This window comes from Chelon labrosus (genome assembly GCF_963514085.1).
Source record: "Chelon labrosus genome assembly, chromosome: 18".
Taxonomy (NCBI): Eukaryota; Metazoa; Chordata; class Actinopteri; order Mugiliformes; family Mugilidae; genus Chelon; species Chelon labrosus.
The window spans coordinates 19803675-19822555 of record NC_140351.1 but is presented as its reverse complement, the minus strand read 5'-3'; the positions used below and the strand labels follow the sequence as shown (position 1 = coordinate 19822555).

General features: G+C 43.2%; 1 protein-coding gene across 3 annotated transcripts in view; it reads left to right on the top strand.

Moving 5' to 3' along the window:
- sema5a (sema domain, seven thrombospondin repeats (type 1 and type 1-like), transmembrane domain (TM) and short cytoplasmic domain, (semaphorin) 5A) overlaps positions 1 to 12000 on the top strand; it is a 134308-nt gene extending 122308 nt beyond the window's left edge. For 2 of the 3 annotated variants that reach the window (XM_084566060.1, XM_084566061.1), the window contains 3 exons: positions 3998 to 4042; positions 4783 to 4994; positions 9863 to 12000. In XM_084566060.1, coding sequence (XP_084422186.1) covers positions 3998 to 4042; positions 4783 to 4994; positions 9863 to 9982 — 377 coding nt within the window. In that variant the 3' untranslated portion in view covers positions 9983 to 12000. The remainder of the gene's footprint in view (positions 1 to 3997; positions 4043 to 4782; positions 4995 to 9862) is intronic. The other variant, XM_084566062.1, reaches the window with a different exon arrangement.
- The last annotated feature ends 6881 nt before the right edge of the window (positions 12001 to 18881 follow it).

The window sequence follows — 18881 nt, the reverse complement described above, 5'->3', positions numbered from 1 at the left end:
CCCTCTAAGGGACCCGTCCCGTGTCAGAGGTCAGGTTCAGCGACAGGGCAGCACTTCTGGAGATGGTTGGGATTAGTCGTGTGTTGCTCAAGGACTTCAGACTGCGGCAGGTGATTACATGGGGGCGTGAACCCGGGTGCTGCACTTAAGGGCAGTCTCCTTACTCATTCCAACAATCCCGCTGCTGTATTAGTTTCATTATGAGCCTCGAGTCTTGTCAGGCCATGCAAAAAGCACTTACACCAGCAGTTTTACTTTCCTCAGATGGAAGAAATGGCTCTTGTATGCTGTTTTTGAACCGGGTCAATGAGGCATTTTTGCCTGTTTAATCAATCTTCTCTGGCAGCTGTGTTTCCTTAATACCTTTAATGTTGAAATCCCTTTTCGTGATATTAACTGCAGCGTTAAGGAGAGAGTGTGTGGGAGTCATTTCTTAACAATACAAGAGCAACTTCTTAAATGTCAGTTTGATATAATTAACCGCATGTAAGGTGCTAAATCTGGTAAAACAAGATAAGATCAACGTTACTGATTTCACGCGGAGAAGAAACTGCTCACCTGGAATGACACCACTCTCTGGTTCTGACTCATACACCTAAGCTGCCTGAACAAATCCCCTTCCTAATAAGAAGAAGCCCCTCCATTAAAAACATATCAGTATTCACATATGTTAAATAGGCTGTCTCTGCACACAAAATGAACATCTCAGCACAATTTCGGGTCCATGTACATTACAGAGAGCACAGAGTGCGAGTCGAGACCTCATTTTTTACGTACACCAATGAGCCACAACATTAAAAAGGAGAAGTTAATAACATTGACCATCTTGTGACAACACAATGTTCTGCTGGGAAACCTTTGAACATGGCATTCATGTGGATGTTACTTAGACATGTACCACCCACCTAGACCAGACCAGGCACCCCCACCCCATAGCAATGACACTCCTTGATGGCAGCAGCCATCCCCAGCAGGATGCAGCCTGACAGACACAAAAACGCTTTAGGAACAGCTCAAAAAACCTGAAGAACAGAACAAGGTGTTGACCTGGCCTCCAAATTCACTAGATCCCAAACTGATCAAGTATCTGTGGGATGATCCACAGAGGCCCCTCCCCTCAACACATAGGACCCAAAGGCCCCCACTAACAACATTCTGTTTCCAGACACCACAGTCCATCATGTCAGTTTGCTCCAGTTTCACATTTATTAGTAGCTGAAATGTCCCTCACAAATAAGGTGGTTGAGGTCTCTTCCTGCCACTGAATGTAATCTAGGTTTTGAAAGAATATGAAGTTCTGAGTGTCGTCGAGTCTCTCCTCTGCGTTCATTCAACACTCGTAGCTTGAGGCAGTAACAGAATCAATACGTTTGTGAATGAGAGTTGCTTTGCACGCCACGCACATGACACGGCAGACATTTCATAAATTATTGCACTCAGAACTAAATGCAGGATTAGTCGGGATCTAACTGCACATGCACAGGTCGTTTATCGCAGGTTTGTAGCCTCGAGTCAAGTAGTTTGTCACAGAACAGCCATCCCTAGGCTCAGCGCTGAGCTCTAGCTGTTTTTGACTTTCAGTGTAAAAACGACACCCTCGGTTTTTGAAGTAAATAACTGAATATGTGACGTTGCAACAGAAAGGTGTTGATTAAAACCCTTTTTTATTGTGCCATACGTTACTATGACTCACAGTTACACGTGGGCAGGGTGTGCTGTGCTGAGAAAAGCATAAATTCAACTTTGGATGTAATATTACTGTTTTGCGGGACATGTTTCGACAAGATGCTCTTTTTTGTCTCCTTTCAGGCAATTGCAAAGATTCATTCAACGAAATTACAACTTGATTTTCAAATAACCAACATATTTATCCATTTATTCAGAGAGATTTTTTATTTCTTTTGATCCAGGTTTTCTTTTGATCCAGATGATTGAATTTAACTTGTAATGTTCTTGGCATTCTGAGAACGCCATTTAAAAGTCAAGATTTCTTTTCAACCCAACTTTTATTGTTGGGACCCATCTGCTTGATGCCAGCCAGGTCAAAAGAGCTGAATAGATAATGAACAGAAATAACTGTCTATCATTTTTCTGATTCTGAAAATGTTTGTATGAAAGTGTCCACAGCAAGGTCAACACAAACTGACATTAGCTGTGCCTCCTTACTTTTATGAAGCGTGTAAAACTTTTCACAAGGCACATATGCAGTTTTCAATGACGATAGAGTTAACATTTAAAAATCCTGGTGAGAATGATCGGGTTCCAGGGAAATGCAGTGAGGTTTGTGGCTGGTGAGGCACAGATTTACAATTATGAACCCAATGGAATAGCTTAAATTCGCCATTCAAGTCTTTACACATATGGGTATAAAGTACACATTTGGCCAAAGGGACAATGGCACATCTATAGCGGTTAAGAGAGAGAATAAGAAAGAGAGCGCGAGTGTGCCATCGCAATTCCACAGTTCATTCATACTCATTCAACATGAGAGTACCCAGTGAGAAAAAATAAACACAAATGGAAATAATTCAATTTAAAACAAAATCATCAGTCATTAAATATTCTGATGATTTGATCCATTTTTAAAACAGACTGTTCAGCAAAGTATCTTCCATCATTTACCACTTCCTGTTTTGACCGAAGGTCTACTTTGGGGAATGTTTTAAGCTTAGATGTACAATCTTCTATTTTTGGCTTTCACACAGAGAAAAACACAAAAATCTAAAAAAACGGACGACGGTAGAAGAAGAGCAACAGCATGAGCCCGTGGCTCACTAGCGCCCTCTTCCATGAGGCAGAAGTACTGGCTGCCTCATCTCGTGCTTTTTCAGTGCGGTTTAATGTCAGATCAGCAAGGCTAAATATGTTACACTCATACATAAAATACATTAACTAGGATATAGGAAATTATGACATATGATAGACGTCTGTACAACCATTATATTGGTGACATACAGAGAGTTAGCCACAGGCACGCGCCAAGGACACGAGGCTAACCTCACAATTCGAGGTGGCGCTCAGCTCGTTGCTGCCTCAGCTCACGTCTGTCCCTGTATTTACACAGGAAATCTGTAAATTCAGCGATTTATATCACAGGCCAATGGACAAATAGTATAATTTATTTTCTAGTGTCTAGTTCAGTCTACTTCCTAATGAGAGTCTCCTGAGAGACAAATCATTTTAGCATGTTGCTAAGCTCCAACTGGTCAGTCACTGTTTGGACGGAGGAGTGTAGCGACCGCCTGGTTATTTATATGCATTCTAGCAGAAAGACTGAAAGCTGGGAAAATCCTTTCCCTGTGAAACCTAAAAATACGGACTGCAAGCACACGCACTGTGCACACAAACTCATATCTCAAGCACTCCATTAGTATTGGCATCTGCTTAGACAGGCATCTCCCTATTGACAGGCAGTAATGCAAGACAGAGAAGCATTGATCTCTGCTGCACATAGATCATTATCACTCCTCTCTTTAACAAAGGATGCTTATGTTATTCACTGGCAACACTGCAATCACTGGAGTGACTGTGTTTATAAAAGTTGGACCAAGTCCTTAAGTTTTTTTTAAACAGGATCATTCATTATTAGACAGAATAAACATTTGACTGGAACATGCATTTGCAACCTTTCCGTGTTAACTAGCGTGGATATAATACTCACAAAAACCTTCTCAAGCCGTTATAGAATTACCCATTTACCTTTATACCTTATCATCCATCCCCTTTTATGGGAAAGGTAGTCCATTAAGGTTCATTAGCAGCGTCTTGTACTTCATTTCCTCTAATGGGAGCTGATACTTTTCATAAGCCACTCCAGGTGCCATAGCTGCGATTAGCTCTCGGTGTTTTTTACGATAATCTGTTTCGTGTTGAGTGGAGTTTTCATCTCGGCTCTCACACTTCGGGGGGTACAATTTGTCTTGCTAACTGGGGGGCATTTGGGGGATGGTTTTTAGCCCTAATGCCGCTGCCTTTTCTGTTTCTTCTCCTTTGTCAGAAGTCTCGATTGCACGCTCCAGTCAGGAGGAGAGGCGCTGTGGAGGTAATTTGTGTATGTGTGTGTGTGTGTGTGTGTGAGAGAGAGAGAGAGAGAGAGAGGGAGGGAGGGTATGGCACGGCACGCGGCGTGAGACATGAGCAGTATCACGAGCAGGAAGCGATTCAAGCGCATCCAAGAAACGCTGAAGAAGAATGGTGATCAAGCCAGGAATGTAGCTCTCATTTCAGAGAGATTAACAGTTATTTTGTTATTTCAGGTGTCTGTGAATGTGGGCTTAAAGTGCCGCTTTAATTTGAGGGGTTTCACATCCAAATTGGAGGAAGGGTTTTGGAATTACAACCATTTTTTATACAAAGCCTCCTATTTATAAGGGCTCAAAAGTGGTAGGACGAGTTAACATAACCATAAGAAACATTTTCAGTATGTGCACTTTGTGCCCATATTCATTAAATAAATGGAACTCTGGTATATGGACCAAACTGTGACAGCATAGAAAAATGCAGCAATTTTTCTTCTTTTTTTATGTAGATGATGGGTGACTGTTACTGCAGAATATAGAGTGGTTTCCTCTAGCGCACAGCATGAACATAAACAGAAAAAGACAAAAAGATGCTGCCAATGTTCTCTATTTTCTTCAGCAGCCCCGAAGGTTCTTTCCCACTGTATGACACGACATTGTCACCCATTTACATTGCTGCTTCAATTACCGCTTCTCTGTGTGAATGGGCAGAGAACTGCCCCCGGCCTCTCCCTCACCCCTCCCCGTCTCTTTCGTCTTCCAGACTTCAACCTGTTCCACATGATCGCCGTGGGGCTCAGCAGCTCCATCCTCGGCTGCCTGGTCACCCTGCTGGTCTACTCCTACTGCCAGCGCTACCAGCAGCAGTCGCACGACGCCACCGTCATCCACCCCATCTCGGCCGCGCCGCTCAACACCAGCATCACCAACCACATCAACAAACTGGACAAGTACGACTCGGTGGAAGCCATCAAGGTCTGTAGACGGATTCGTTCTCGGTCCGCTGAGGGTCGTGTCATGACAGATATCCGGATGTGTAGAGACAAAGCAGGGGTTTTTGCAACATTTCCTTACTGTTCGACTTAATCAATCGATGTCACAGTCACACTGCGAGTCTGTGAGCAACGGTTCGCCTCTTCCTCCAGTGTCAGTTGTGATTAAATACACTTCTTACTGCATGACTCTCACTGTCACACCAACTCCTGTCGTGCCCCGACACTCTCCAGTTGTATAACAGATAGGCAGTTCACCCTCTCTCCGTGTGCCCCTCTGCTGTGTGTCTCAGTGTGTGACTTTGTTCTGTGTCAGTGCTCATACACTGCTTTCTCATAACATACTAATGCAATTACTTATCGGTGCGCGGGCAGGCAATTAGCCAGGCGGCACTGCATCGGCACATTTCCCTGCCCAGACCGGTTCTTTGTGTCATTATTGCGTCCTACAGCGCAGACAGTTGGATGTATCAGAGCCAGTGAAGGAGATCCAGCTACTCTCGTGGTGCAAACAGCCTCTTATCCACTGATACATCAGGCCTTTAGTGGCAGCCTGGGCTGGTGATTAGTGCTTGTCCACAGATACTCCATGCCCCAGCTGGGCTTTTTCAAGGATTCCCTGTGCTCTGTATTAAGGCTTTTTCATCCACTTTCACACCCAGTACATTTTTTTTCAAAAATGAAGGGCTTTGGACAGAATAGAATACTGTGAATACTGTGATTTATACCAAAATTAGTCATTTTTAAGATAATCTTTCACTTATAGATCTCACTAATGGGCTAACCTCTAAGGACTAGGCAACTGTGGGTAGGAAGCACTCTACAGGAAGAAACCTTGAGCAGAATCTATCTTATCTTATAATGGGGGGACCCATCTGTCTAAGCCCAGCTAGGCAGAGAGACAAGTCTGTGAAGACATCTAGGCCACAATACATCTACTTGTTTGAGGTTTCCTAAAGATATTTTGCCTTTCATCCAAGTCTTGAGTTTTCAGAACTGTTTTCAGAACTTGTGTGATGTGCAGTGGAAGGTCTCAGAGAAACTACAAATTGTTTTACCCTTGATTTAGAGCAGACTTATAATGATTGGTCTAATTATCTGCCTTAGTTTATCAATATATCTACGTGTTTCTTTGGGAACATGTAAGGTGATAAACATGTAGCTTTAGCCTTAAGCAGTCGTGCATTGGTGGTTCTCACATTAAAAAGTCGTGGTGTTTTAGCATTAACATAAACTTAGCGACGCGTGCTACGCTCAGTTCAGGCGAGTGTCAATCAAAGTGTCCTTGAGGAAGACAAAGACTGTCTTCTATTCTTCAAGTGGAACTCGTGAGCTTGCGCTTCCAACGCCGGGAGCCGCGCACACAAAATGCCGTGGTAACAGTGATGGTACGCGGTGAGAACACAACTGTTGAGCTCTAAAAGCGGCCGAGGCCAGCAGTTCAAGTTGACAAACAGGTAAGGAAACGCAAATGCGTAATGGACGGACGAGGCTGTTGGGAATTTTCCTCAGACGTGCTATGAAATTGCAAAGAAAACCCAATTAAACACGACTCTGCAGCTTTTCTCTCGGTTATGAACTGAAATCCAATAAAGAGCAGGACGTAGCCGCTCTAGTTACCTGAATCTCCGATAGCATCCGGACCCGGCTTTCAGACAGAAGAGAAATACATTACAGTGACTATTGTTTCGGTGAATTTTTACGACCGTATAAACTGATGAGGTTAGTTAATGATGTGCTAATGCTCCGCTTGGAAGCAACTAAAGGTAGAAAGCTAATAGATGACCTTGTAACAATTGCAAGTTGAGAATCCTTTCATTACACTTAAAATAAAGACCTTACAATCCAGGCATTAAAAATGACTATCACTACGGAACATCACACACCGCTGCACAAGGTTGAAAAGTCCAAAATTTGACAAACCTTCTGTAATTAAGTACGGCTGCCAAGGCTATGATGATAGATAATTGCTAGTCATTTGGAAATCATCTTGAAAAATCACATTCAGCTTGGTCAAATTTATTCCGCTCTAAATCTAAAAAAACAGCTTTGATGCCGCTTACTATCAGAGGAGGTCTCCAGTATCAGAGGCTGTCCGTCCGTGTTAAAAACGAAGTCAACACCTGGATATCTGTTTGCAGAAGTACTTCAGAGATATGTTCATGTTTCGTGAAGCTGTCGCCGAGCGTGAACACATCCGTTGGCTCGCAGCAAACTTCTCCGAAGGTAATTTCACCGCGGGATGAAGGTGTGAGGAGCGCTCATCTGTCATGCAATTACAGTCGGGAGCGTCGAGCGTAATTCAGTTAGCGCTGTTGCATATAGTGGCGGATGTGGGTACAGGCGGTTGATGTGAAAATACAGAAGGAGCTGCATGACAAATGAACAATGTCTAACTTTCTCAAAGCACATTCTGCCTCCAGCCTTTGCTCCACCGAGCCTAAACACTTCACATGTTGAATTTTCTGCCATTTCTGCCGAGTGCGCAGAACCATTATATGCCTCTTTTAAGTGTTTATGGGAGAGAATGATGAACAGCTGATGCCATATTTTGTAGTGTTTGGCTCAAATCCTACTGTTGATGACACATTAGTCATTATTAGTATGCACAACGCACCATAGACACCCTTCAGACTGGTTTCTCGGCCAGATGGAGTATTTCCAGCACTCTAGTTTGTGATCACAAACCTAAGTCACCATTGCAGTTTATCATATTTCCAGAAGACAGAATGTGGCCCTCTGATGGGCTCAGACTACAGGAGTTTGAGGTTAATTTATCTCCCCAGTTTGCCCCCCGTGATAAAATCGGTTCTTGACCTTGATCAGTACCGAGGTTCGGCCTTGATTATCCGGTAACGTGTTTACAAATCAGCTCGTAAACCTCCAGAACCTGGATGATTGTGAGTGCTTTCGCTACAGCCAGTGAGAGAAGCTGCCGACATTGTAGGCAAGCAGTGGTAAACGTCGACCGTCAGCTAGCACACTACTGTAGACAGATATTAAAACCAAAGGTTTAAATCTCACCTGGTGTAGCCACGTATTTAGTTTTTGACAAAGTGAGTTCTTCCTCTTTTTCTTTTGTTTGATTGGTGGCAGCTTGCAACTGAACCCGGACTGCAGTGTGGATGAGTAGATCCACAGCAAGTTGTTGCATTATAGCCTCCGTACGTTGTGTATATCTGTGAGACCACATGGGGTGGTGCTTTCAATGCCCCCTGATTCGGCTCGGTAATATAAATAATACACTTTAGTGGGTGTTGCGCTATTATTTTCAAATCCTGTAGCGTGTGCAAGTGTGAGATCAGAGGGAATATCTGTGAAGTTCCCCCCCCATGTGTGATGCAACCAATTTCAAATCTGGCAGTATTATGAAACTCCTGTAGTCTGAGCCCAGCTTTAGGGTTTCTCTGAGGATGACTCTTGCCCATTCCTCTCCTCCTTGCAGCCAGATGTGTCGGTACTCTTGCCCTTGGACGACCCCGCCATGCACCAGCCTCTCTCTGCTAACATGGGGGTGTCTATGCGTGGACTGGAGATTTTCTACTAACCTCTGACCTCTACAACGCCCCCTCCTCCCAACAACTCTTTGACCCCAACCACTACTACTTCCTCTTCCCCAACGTGCCCCGCCCTTCCACTTCCTGTGGCACTTCCTGTGTGTGGCAGGTTGGAGTACAGTACTCTAGTTTCTCTTTCTCTTGCTCGGACCCCTTCATCCCACCATCACGACTCCCTCCCTTCTCCCTCCCGGCTTGTGAGAAGGCAGTGTATCCCTCCCTTATTTTTCTCTTTCAACAAGTGCCTCCATTTGCATGTTTTTTTCCATGTTTGTCTTTTGTTTTCTTGTATTATTCACTCGATGCTTTGATTTGATGGGCTAACAAAGACAATTCATCGTGATGTTGTTTTATGAAACTCCCCTGTTCCCTCTCTATCACTAATGCCGCTTAAAGCGAATTCCGTTTACCGCACCAGAAATTTAAATATAATCATTCGTGAGCCAATTAAATATGTTTAAGGCACGAAGACAAAGTAAGTGATGCTAACAAGCACAGGAGCACAGCTGCTTAAAAGCAGCCACCTGCAGAGACACATAGCCGTCTCCGGGGCTGCTGGAGTGTTGATTACATTCCCTTTGTGTGCAAATCACATAATGAGAACGAAGTGAAATATATGAGTTTTTTGTCCCGAGCACTTGTTCCCTATCAGTGTCAGTCGGAAGCATCCATCAGCTGCAAATGCAGCATCATCAAGTGTTCAATTACGCTGCCCCAAGGGACTCTTAGCGCACACTCTACTACAGCAGACTGGATATGAACACATCTATTTGGCAAATTGCTGATGTTGTATTGAGCACCACATCAGAGAGTCATTCCATGTTTACCACGTCATGCAGGGGCGGAGAAGATGCCCCCATGGCTCTTCCTTATTGTTTAACAGAAAAGTGACTCTCTCTTGATCGATTTTCATGGCTTAGATTGTCCTGGAGGGCCAACAATCCGAGGGCCATAAAAACCGCTGATGCTGGGTATTAGGGATGACAGAGGTGGACACGCGGACGCGCATCAAAATTATTTAGCCCTGCGGTGGCTTATCATTTTTCCAGCCTGTTTTGCAAATGCTTTGACCTTGCTCTGTGAAATGTATGTTTCATTCACTGAGCGGCCTCCCATTGATTTGTGTTGCTCTTTTTTTTTTTTCTACTTTTGCTTTTTGGGGGGGGGGGGGGGGGGGGGGGGGGTTTGATGAATTTGCTTTTACCTTGCCATCTTGGCTGAATAATCACTTGATCCATGCGTCGCAAACAAGTCCATACTGACTCCTTACTTCTCTCCGTCCATTTATTTGCAGGCCTTCAACAAAAACAACCTGATTCTGGAGGAAAGAAATAAGTACTTCAACCCACAGCTTGCCGGGAAGACCTATACCAATGCATACTTCACCGACCTCAACACCTATGATGACTATTAATCCATGCCATAGCGGGGACACCTACCTTATCATCCTTTTTGACTGTATTCCTTTTGTGCTTTGTATTGAGATTCGTGAAACAATGAGTGGGGTAGTCCCACTCTGAGACTCTATGGCAGCTGGTATGTAATGAAAACAGACACACAGTGTTGCCAACAGAGGGAAATAAATGCCCACTTTCTCTCAGGTGCCTTGGGGTACACTTGGAAAGCTCAACAGTCAGGGGCATATCCTGCCTCGACTCTCACTGAGAAAACTGGAACTGGACAAATTAAAAAAAAAAGGAAAAAGAAGAATTCAACTGAAAGGGACTGCTGGGAACGTGATCCCTTTTAACTTTCCTGTGACGCCTCTAAAACAGACCTGTATTTGTAATGATGGGAAATAACCACAAGTCGCTTTGCATGACTTCATCTGACGTGTTTTCTCTGTTTTTTTTTTTTTTTTTTTTGTTTTTTGTTTTGCATGATTGATCGCATTCCAGGGTTTTGGGGAGTTGCAAGCAGCATTTTTATTTTTTTTTAGTCATAGGTTCAGGACTGGCTTTACACATCATGAAAACAAAAGGCTGCACTGATACCTGGTGGCTTCTACCATTTACCGCTGCATCAGTCTCCAGATGGCTCAATATCCAACCCCCCCCCCAGTCCTAGAATCAGGATGTAGATATCTGAAGTCTGTGATCAAGTTTCCATTACATTTTTTTTCTTTTTTTTAGCACCTAGAAGTGATTGGACTGATCAATGTAAAATTGTTTTCTCATAAATGTTTCCCTTTTTTTTTTATTTTTGGCTTATGTTGTTGTACAGGAGGTTACGTTCTAAGCTTATGTCTGTAGATTTTCTATGCATTTATTCAGTGTCTCAAGTGTTAAAAGAGCATTTTCTTTTGAAAAGAAAAACAAAAGGCAAAAGTAATTGGGAGTATTCATGTCAACCTGCATTAAGTTTAGTCTTTGTCATCGTACTTTTTATATATTTTTTGTAAAATAATAAAAAAAAAATGATGATGATGATGTTTTGGAATTTTGATAGTGTTCACTATTCCTTTGGCTTCTGAGTTAAATATGTATTTGTGAAAGCAGGATGTTAAACAGCATTTACTGTACAGACGGAGCGTAGCAGACTCTGTTCTCCTGAACCCCAACTGGAGCGCTGCCTGTATACTGTAAGATGAAATTCATTCATCAAGTTCAGATATTTCTGTCCAGAGTGTATAACCAAATATTGGGTTATTCAATGGTTCAGTTGCAACTAACTCTTTTTACATGTTTGCTTGTGTTACTGTGCATAAATTAAAACTGCTTCGTACACAAAAGCCTTGTCAGTGTGTGAGTTAACACAATTTCGGTTTTCTCCAATCTCATTTGCAACGCTTCCAGGCCTTTGATCCCATAAATGTTTATTTCCTCTCACGTTATAATGAATAACCTAAAGATGACTTCAGCTTGAGTGAAGGCAGATGATAAGAGGCACTTGCTCATGAGTGCGAGACACTTTCGCCCCGCTGCGGTTTGCTCTGACAACTTCGGAGACTTTGATATTCCTGGAGCGGAGCGCTGTGAAACCACTGTTCCATAAGCGGCACATCGGCGCTTCATAAATCATCCAAAAACCAGAGGCAAAGAGCTCCTCCACCTGTTTTTAAAGGAGTCTTCAGCTGGGCCCTGCAGTGACAAATAGCAACAGCAGCACTGGAAGGATACGTGAAGGATACAAATCGCGCAAGGCAGCGGGGTAAAGGTGGAGGGGGGTGATGTCCAAACTCTAATCTGTATGATGGGGTGTATTACCACACACCGTGCTGTTCTCCATCAACCTTCAACCTGACGTCCCATCTGTGTGCAGAGGGTAATGGAGGGGGTGTTATTAATCACCCTGCTGTTTGGCTGGTTGAGGGTCTGACTTCAGAGAATTTATCTCTCTTTACCTTGACTTCATTCTCTCTACCCGAGGAAAGAGCAGTGCAGCAACACATACACACTTGGTTGGATATAATAGAGACTATAGGGCAGAGGATGAAAGTGTGGGAGTTTTTTTAGAGGCTGGAAAAAAGGGTGTGAGCAGCTGTAAATGTGCACTTTTCTCTCTCAGTATTGGCTTGTATAAAGCAGCCATTTGTCTCGCATTGACCTCAGCAAACCTCGACTGGTGAATCATTCCCGAATGCACACGTAATACACGTGTGTCTCCTGCACGCACACATCCACAGCCTGCGGAGAAGTAAGTGCTCCTCAGCAGTTTCATCACCATTCAATAAATTTGCCGGCAACATGAGCTATGCGCCTCGTAGTCCGTCGGACACATGTGACATTCCACTTTGACAGCCGGGCCGGGGACGATAAATGACTTTGCCAAAGTGGCATTTGGGGACTGCTAAAGGTCACAGCTAAAGGTCGCGAGTGCGAGGCTTGTGCATGTCAGAGTAACTGCGCGGGTGCTTGCATGTGTATAAAGAAGTCAAAGTGTCACGAGACGCCACTCTCGGGATGAGACGGACCGCAAGCTACATTTTGTGGAAGTGGAAGTTTTTATGGAATGAGGATGGGAATGGGAATGTCAGTCTTTGGTACTGACAGAAATATTCCAACAACTGCTGAGGTTTATGACTCTATAACTTCTCCTCTTCCCAGGAATTGGAATGTCATAAGTTAAATATCTCAAGGCCTATTGGATGATGAGATTTTTGATACATTCATGTTCTTTTCGCAGTGATTTCCCTGACTTCTCATCAAGAGACACCATGTGGTGCCTGATTAACACACCTGTTACTCTTCTCTCTCTGCTGGAGCTCAGTGAGCTCTCATGGCTGCTTAGATTTTTGCACTTTGCATACAGGTTTCTGAGTTTTGCTGTCAGGCGGCACAGTGGAATGGTGGTTAGCACTGATGCCTCACAGCAAGAAGGTTCCGGGTTTGAATCCATGGGCCGACTGGGCCTTTCTGTGTGGAGTTTGCATGTTCTCCCTGTGTCTGCGTGTCATGGTTCTGCATTTTAATTTCCTGTGTTCATGTTTTGAGCTTCGTTCATGTTTTTGAGTTTCCTGTTTTATTTTGAGTTTTTCCTTATTTCCTGTCTTGCCTTCTTCCCACCTGTGTAATTGTCTGCCCCGCCCTGATTGTTTTCACCTGTGTCTCCTCTGCCCTTGTGTATATATAGTCCTGCCTTTCCCTTTGTCCTCTGTCGTGTCATACTGTTTTCTTCTGTTTCTCTGTGTTCCCAGTGTTTTCAATCTCTAGTCTTGTCCTGTTATTTTCTTGTCTTTTTTTTGAAGGTTTTGATTTTTGTGTTTTGGATCTCCTGCCTTATGCAGCGCCTTGTGTTACTTTTGGTTTAATTAAATTCATTGTTTGCCTGCTCCTGCCTCATCGCCTGTAGTCCGGCATTTGGGTCCTACCTCACCCTGAGGGGAACTGCGTGTTCCTGCCACTGTCCAAAGACATGCTTGTTAGGTTCATTGGTGATTCTAAATTGGGCGTAGAGTGTGAGTGTGGTTGTCTGTCTCTCTGTGTTAGCACTGTGATAAACTGGCAACTGATAGACAACAACTGATGATACAGAAGTATACAGATTGGGCAAATGAAAAATCTGCTTCAGTATCATTTAAACATCACTTGGCATATTAATTTTGGAATATTTGTTTGATTTATACCCAGATAATGCGATTAATACGTGTATTATAAATAGATTTTTCCAAATACGCCAATCAGCCACAGCATTAAAACCACTGACAAGAGAAGTAGATAACATTAACCATCTTAATACGGTGTTCTGGTGGGAAATTCTTGGACCTGGCATTCATGTGGATTCAGACCATGCACCCCAACAGCACAGCAATGACACTTCTTGATGGCAGCAGCCATCCCCAGCAGGATGCAGCCTGACACAGACACACACACAGAAACGGTTTAGGAACAACTCAAAAAAACATGAAGAACAGCACAAGGTGTTGACCTGGCCTCCAAATTCACTAGATCCCAAACTGATCAAGTATCTGTGGGATGATCCACAGAGGCCCCTCCCCTCAACCCATAGGGTCCAAAGGCCCCCACTAACAACATTCACAGGACACCCTCAGAAGGCCCATGTCCATTCTCTGATGAGTCACAACTGTTGTGAGGCACAAGGGAGACCTACACAATATCAGGACATAATGTTGTGGCTGATCAGTGTACCAGGGCCTCTCTGTGCATGTAGCCATTTATGTCACGAAGCCTTCAGAAGCCCTGTTAATTAGAAGCCTGTATACTGAGGCCTCTGAGTGGCAAACAAGGTGAGTGAGTGAGATTGTACCTGTCAGGCAGGTAACAGAGCGTGAACATCCCATTAAGCACCTCTTTTTTTCCCAATCGAGACCAGATTTTCTCTCATTCACATGGATCACTGTGCTTCAGACTGCAGCACCTCCCTGAGTGGATCCATCCTCCGCCCTGTTAGCGCTGAAATATCAGCAGGGCTAAGTGTATACAAATGCCCCAAAATTATGTCCCCAGACAGGGAGCTGCAGCTGTTAATCAGTGCCGGCGGCTGAACCAGCCAAAACTATTTAGGAATTTGTTACTGTGCAGAGAATCGGGAGAAGTTTTAGCCGAGAGTCCGAGACAAGACCTCATGCAGTCATGCCCCGAAAAATGCTTTCAGAGAGAAAATCCAGTGATGAATGTATGCTGATGCGTTATGTTTGTATGAGCTGGGTGAAAAGTGACGGGGGTAGATGTTGACTAAACAACCCCGGGGAAGACTGAAGACTACTGAACAATTTATGAGCCGTCATGAAATGTTGTTTCTTTGCAGTCGGAAAATAACAGTGATTACTGACGCCTGTCACGGAGAGGAATCCTTTCGCAGAGGGAGGTTACGGTTAGCATAGATTAAATTAGATACTTTTCACAGCGTAGCACTGCTGAAGTCTACATTACCTTACCATCTCTCTGTATATTTTTCCACATGAGACCAAGGTGAAGCCCTGTGGATTTACCACTTTATTTGTTGTTACTCTGAGGCTGTAAATAGACCGAGACCCAGACAGAAGATGCTTTAACCATCCCGCCGTGTATTAGAGCTTTCCCTTAAGTGTATTTTTTTCCCTTTTGAAGCCAACATCCCCTAATGCAGCTCCAGTCCAGATTAGCATTACTATGTATTCAAAGAAAACAGATGAGAGAGATTTTTCAAAGCAGCTCTAATCTCCATAACACCCTTGCTGCCATATTTAAAGTCAATTTTTTTTCTTTATTTCTGTGACATCTTCAAGGAAAATTATGCTTTCGCCACTACTCCAAGTCCTATATCCTCATTACATTAGCATCTGCTGTTGGTGCAAGTTTCCAGGTCTCCAGATAGGAGTCCAGCTTTCTGTTTTTTTCTGCACTTCTTCATTCCAGACAGAAGGAAGCACAAGTTCCAGCAGCGCTCATTGAAACAGATATGCGTGGGTAGAAAGGAAGCTGGCACGCCGCTGCCTGCACAGTCATGCCAGACTGAAGGATGAATGTCACCGTAGGCACTAATGCCAGTTGAGAGATGCCACCATAGATTCCACCCCAAGGCATCTGGAATCCCAGGTGCCCATCCCGACGCTCCAGGTCTCAGCTGCAGGAAGCCAGAAGTCCTCATGGATGCCAAAAGCCCCGCAACACCGGCCAAGCCACATTGAAGCTTATCAGCTCCACCACATCCCTTTATGGGCCTATTCACCTCAATCAAAGCTGTTATTTAGGTAACGAGCCAAGATGGCGGATATCGGCGCGCTCCAATTACCCACTGTGTCTCCTCCATCTTTCCTTGCCAGCTTCCCCACAAGCCCTGATTCTCCTCAGCGTGCCCAGCTGCTTTGGCGCTGGTCCGCTTCCTTGGTATCTGTGCAGAGGGAGACCTTTCAGAACAGAGGGGCTCTGTCTGCGCTAGATTCACTCACAAGGCCTATTGATGGTGTTTAGGAGGTTTTATCAGCGGAGCAAAGGTGTCTCTCAAAGTGCATTGTCAATGACGTCCAATGAACCGTAGAGCTGTAGCCAGACATTTTTAATAATGTGGTGATTATGATGATTAAGTTTAATAACTGAGCTGTAATGATAATGTAGTCTCAATTTTATTGCCATCAGTAGTTAAAAATGATGTTTGCTTTTCTGATGAGACTTTTTATAAATATATATATTTGCAGCAATGTGTGTGGAGACGTTGATCACAGTTGGGGAAGTAATCTTTTCACAGAAATGCACATTTCTGTGTAATTCTACAGATTTAAATGTACTATGACCTTCCTAAGCCATTCAGCTTCTGCTATATTCACTGGGTTTAAAGCTAAATGTTAGCATAAACAGATTGCATGCTAATTTATGACAGTGAACATGGTAAACCTCTTACAAAGTGATTATTAGCATGTTGACATGCTCATATTAGCATTATGATCACAGCCTACCTTCAAATGGAACTTGTGAGCTTGTGGTTACGACATGGGAAGACAAGAAATGTTTGCTGTTCGAGCGGCAACATTAGCCATAGGTCATGAGAACTTGTTGTCTATAAGCTGGCCATGCTAACAGTTTTCATCTTCTATGCCCGTTTAGTCCTGTTAAGGGTCACGGGGGTCTGCTGGAGCCTATCCCAGCTGTCATCGGGCGAGAGGCAGGGGTACACCCTGGACAGGTCGCCAGTCCATCGCAGGGCCACACACAGAGACAGACAACCATTCACACTCACACTCACACCTACGGACAATTTAGAATCACCAATGAACCTAACCAGCATGTCTTTGGATGGTGGGAGGAAGCCGGAGTACCCGGAGAGAACCCACGCAGACACAGGGAGAACATGCAAACTCCACACAGAAAGGCCAGCCGGCCCATGGATTCGAACCGGTGACCTTCTTGCTGTGAGGCATCAGTGCTAACCACCTCGCCACTGTGCCGCCCCCATGCTAACAGTTGAACAAGCTAACTGCTGGATACTTAATGTGAGAAATGCTAAAACATAACAAAAGGATGAGCTATTGAGAATATCGAAATGTTATCATTATATAAATATTAAAGAAATGATACAGTATATCAGCGTACCATCTGCACCATTTCAGAACAACTTGTGAACTTTAACCCAAAGTGTTCACTTGTGAATGAGAGGGGTCCATTCAGACAGACTTTCTTTGTGAATAAGGTAAACACAGTCTCATTTCAAGACAGCAAAAGAACAGCCAGACACAGAGGAGAATCAAAACATTTTATTATAGAAATATATGAGAAAAATGTATAATGCCAAAGATGGTGCCTTTATAATGCCCAAATCGATACGCATATCAATCCCATCGTGTTGTTCCACAGACGCGAGAGCATTTGAAGTTCATAACATTACCACCTGTGTGTTGGCAGGAATGGTTGAAGATGGGCCGCTTTTTGCTCACGGGCCATATGTCTGACACCCCTAGTCTAAGGGCATTAACAAGATAGCATGCCTCTGGTACAGCCTCACAGTTTCCCTTTCTTTTATAATGTGTCTGGTTGTAACTTTATTTATGTGTCATTTTGATCCACAATATAATATTTTAAACTACATTTTATTTGCATGAGTGGATGATATGGGCTTATTATAGGTGTATGTTAATTTTACATCTATATCTTTCATTTTATAATATTTTTATCACTTACTACTTAAGTGCCTTGACAAATGGACCACATAAAGAATTTAAAATCAATATTTGTTTTGTACGCTTGCAGACTCACTTAACAAATCGTTGATCAACCGCACACGGTAGTGGTTTTTAATTCTGTGATGACTCTATAAAAGCAATTAAAGACTGGACTTATCCAAACAAAGCAATCTGTTCTGTTGTCTCTTTTAACCGATAGATATGTCCTTAAATTGACCTGCAGTTTATACAGTTCAGAAAAAAAGCTTGCTGGCAGGTAATTTAGCTCAGATAATGGGTCATCTCTATTTTTTATTTATTTTTTTTAAATATATTAAATGAAAAGTCAAAACTGTTTTCTGTTGTAAATATACAACATGAATTACAGTACCGGCTGGTCAATTGCTCATTGTGAAGTATTTGTTTGTGCCTAGGGTCACTATAAACAAGCCATTACTGAAAAGTTGCCCAGAGTGTTGTGATAAATTCGATCATCAGAAAGGCCATACCCAGAGGGAAGCTGCACGTACACTAAATCTCCCTCATTTAACTGAGGAGTTAATGCATTTGACAGCTACAAATGGCCCTCATTATCGTTGTTTTCCTAGTTAGACATTATTTTCTGGTTAATGCGCTAAAGGTGAAGCCCAAAACATATCCCACGTCGGCAGTCAAAGGCAGTGAATCTGAATGAACTTGACTGAATAAGAGAATGAGTAAAGACTAATTAGGATTTTATCAATCACCGGTAAGTGTGACTTATTTGATGAAATTTACGTTTGCATCATTTAGATTAATAGATAGATGAGTTGGTTCATATGACAGGTAATGTTAAATAGAAGAGCAAGTTCTGTATATTCAATAAAGTTTGTAAAGTTGGTAAATGCACCGATCAGCCACAACATTAAAACCACTGACAGGAGAAGTAAATAACATTGGAACAAACACCCCATATTTAGGAACAACTAAAAAACAAAAAAACAAAAAAAAAAAAACATGAAAAACAGCACAAGGTGTTGATCTGGCCTCCAAATTCCCTACCTCCCAAACTGATCAAGTATCTGTGGGATGATCCACTAACAACATTCTGTTGCCAGACACCACAGGACACCCTCAGAAGGTCCATGTCCATTCTCTGGACAGTTTTGGAGGCACAAGGGAGACCTACACAATATTAGGAAGGTGGTCATAATGTTATGTCTGATCTGTGTATTTTACTGTACTTCGGCAGGGTCTCTGTAAGGTTGCAAGGTGCTGCATGATTGGTCGAACCAACAGA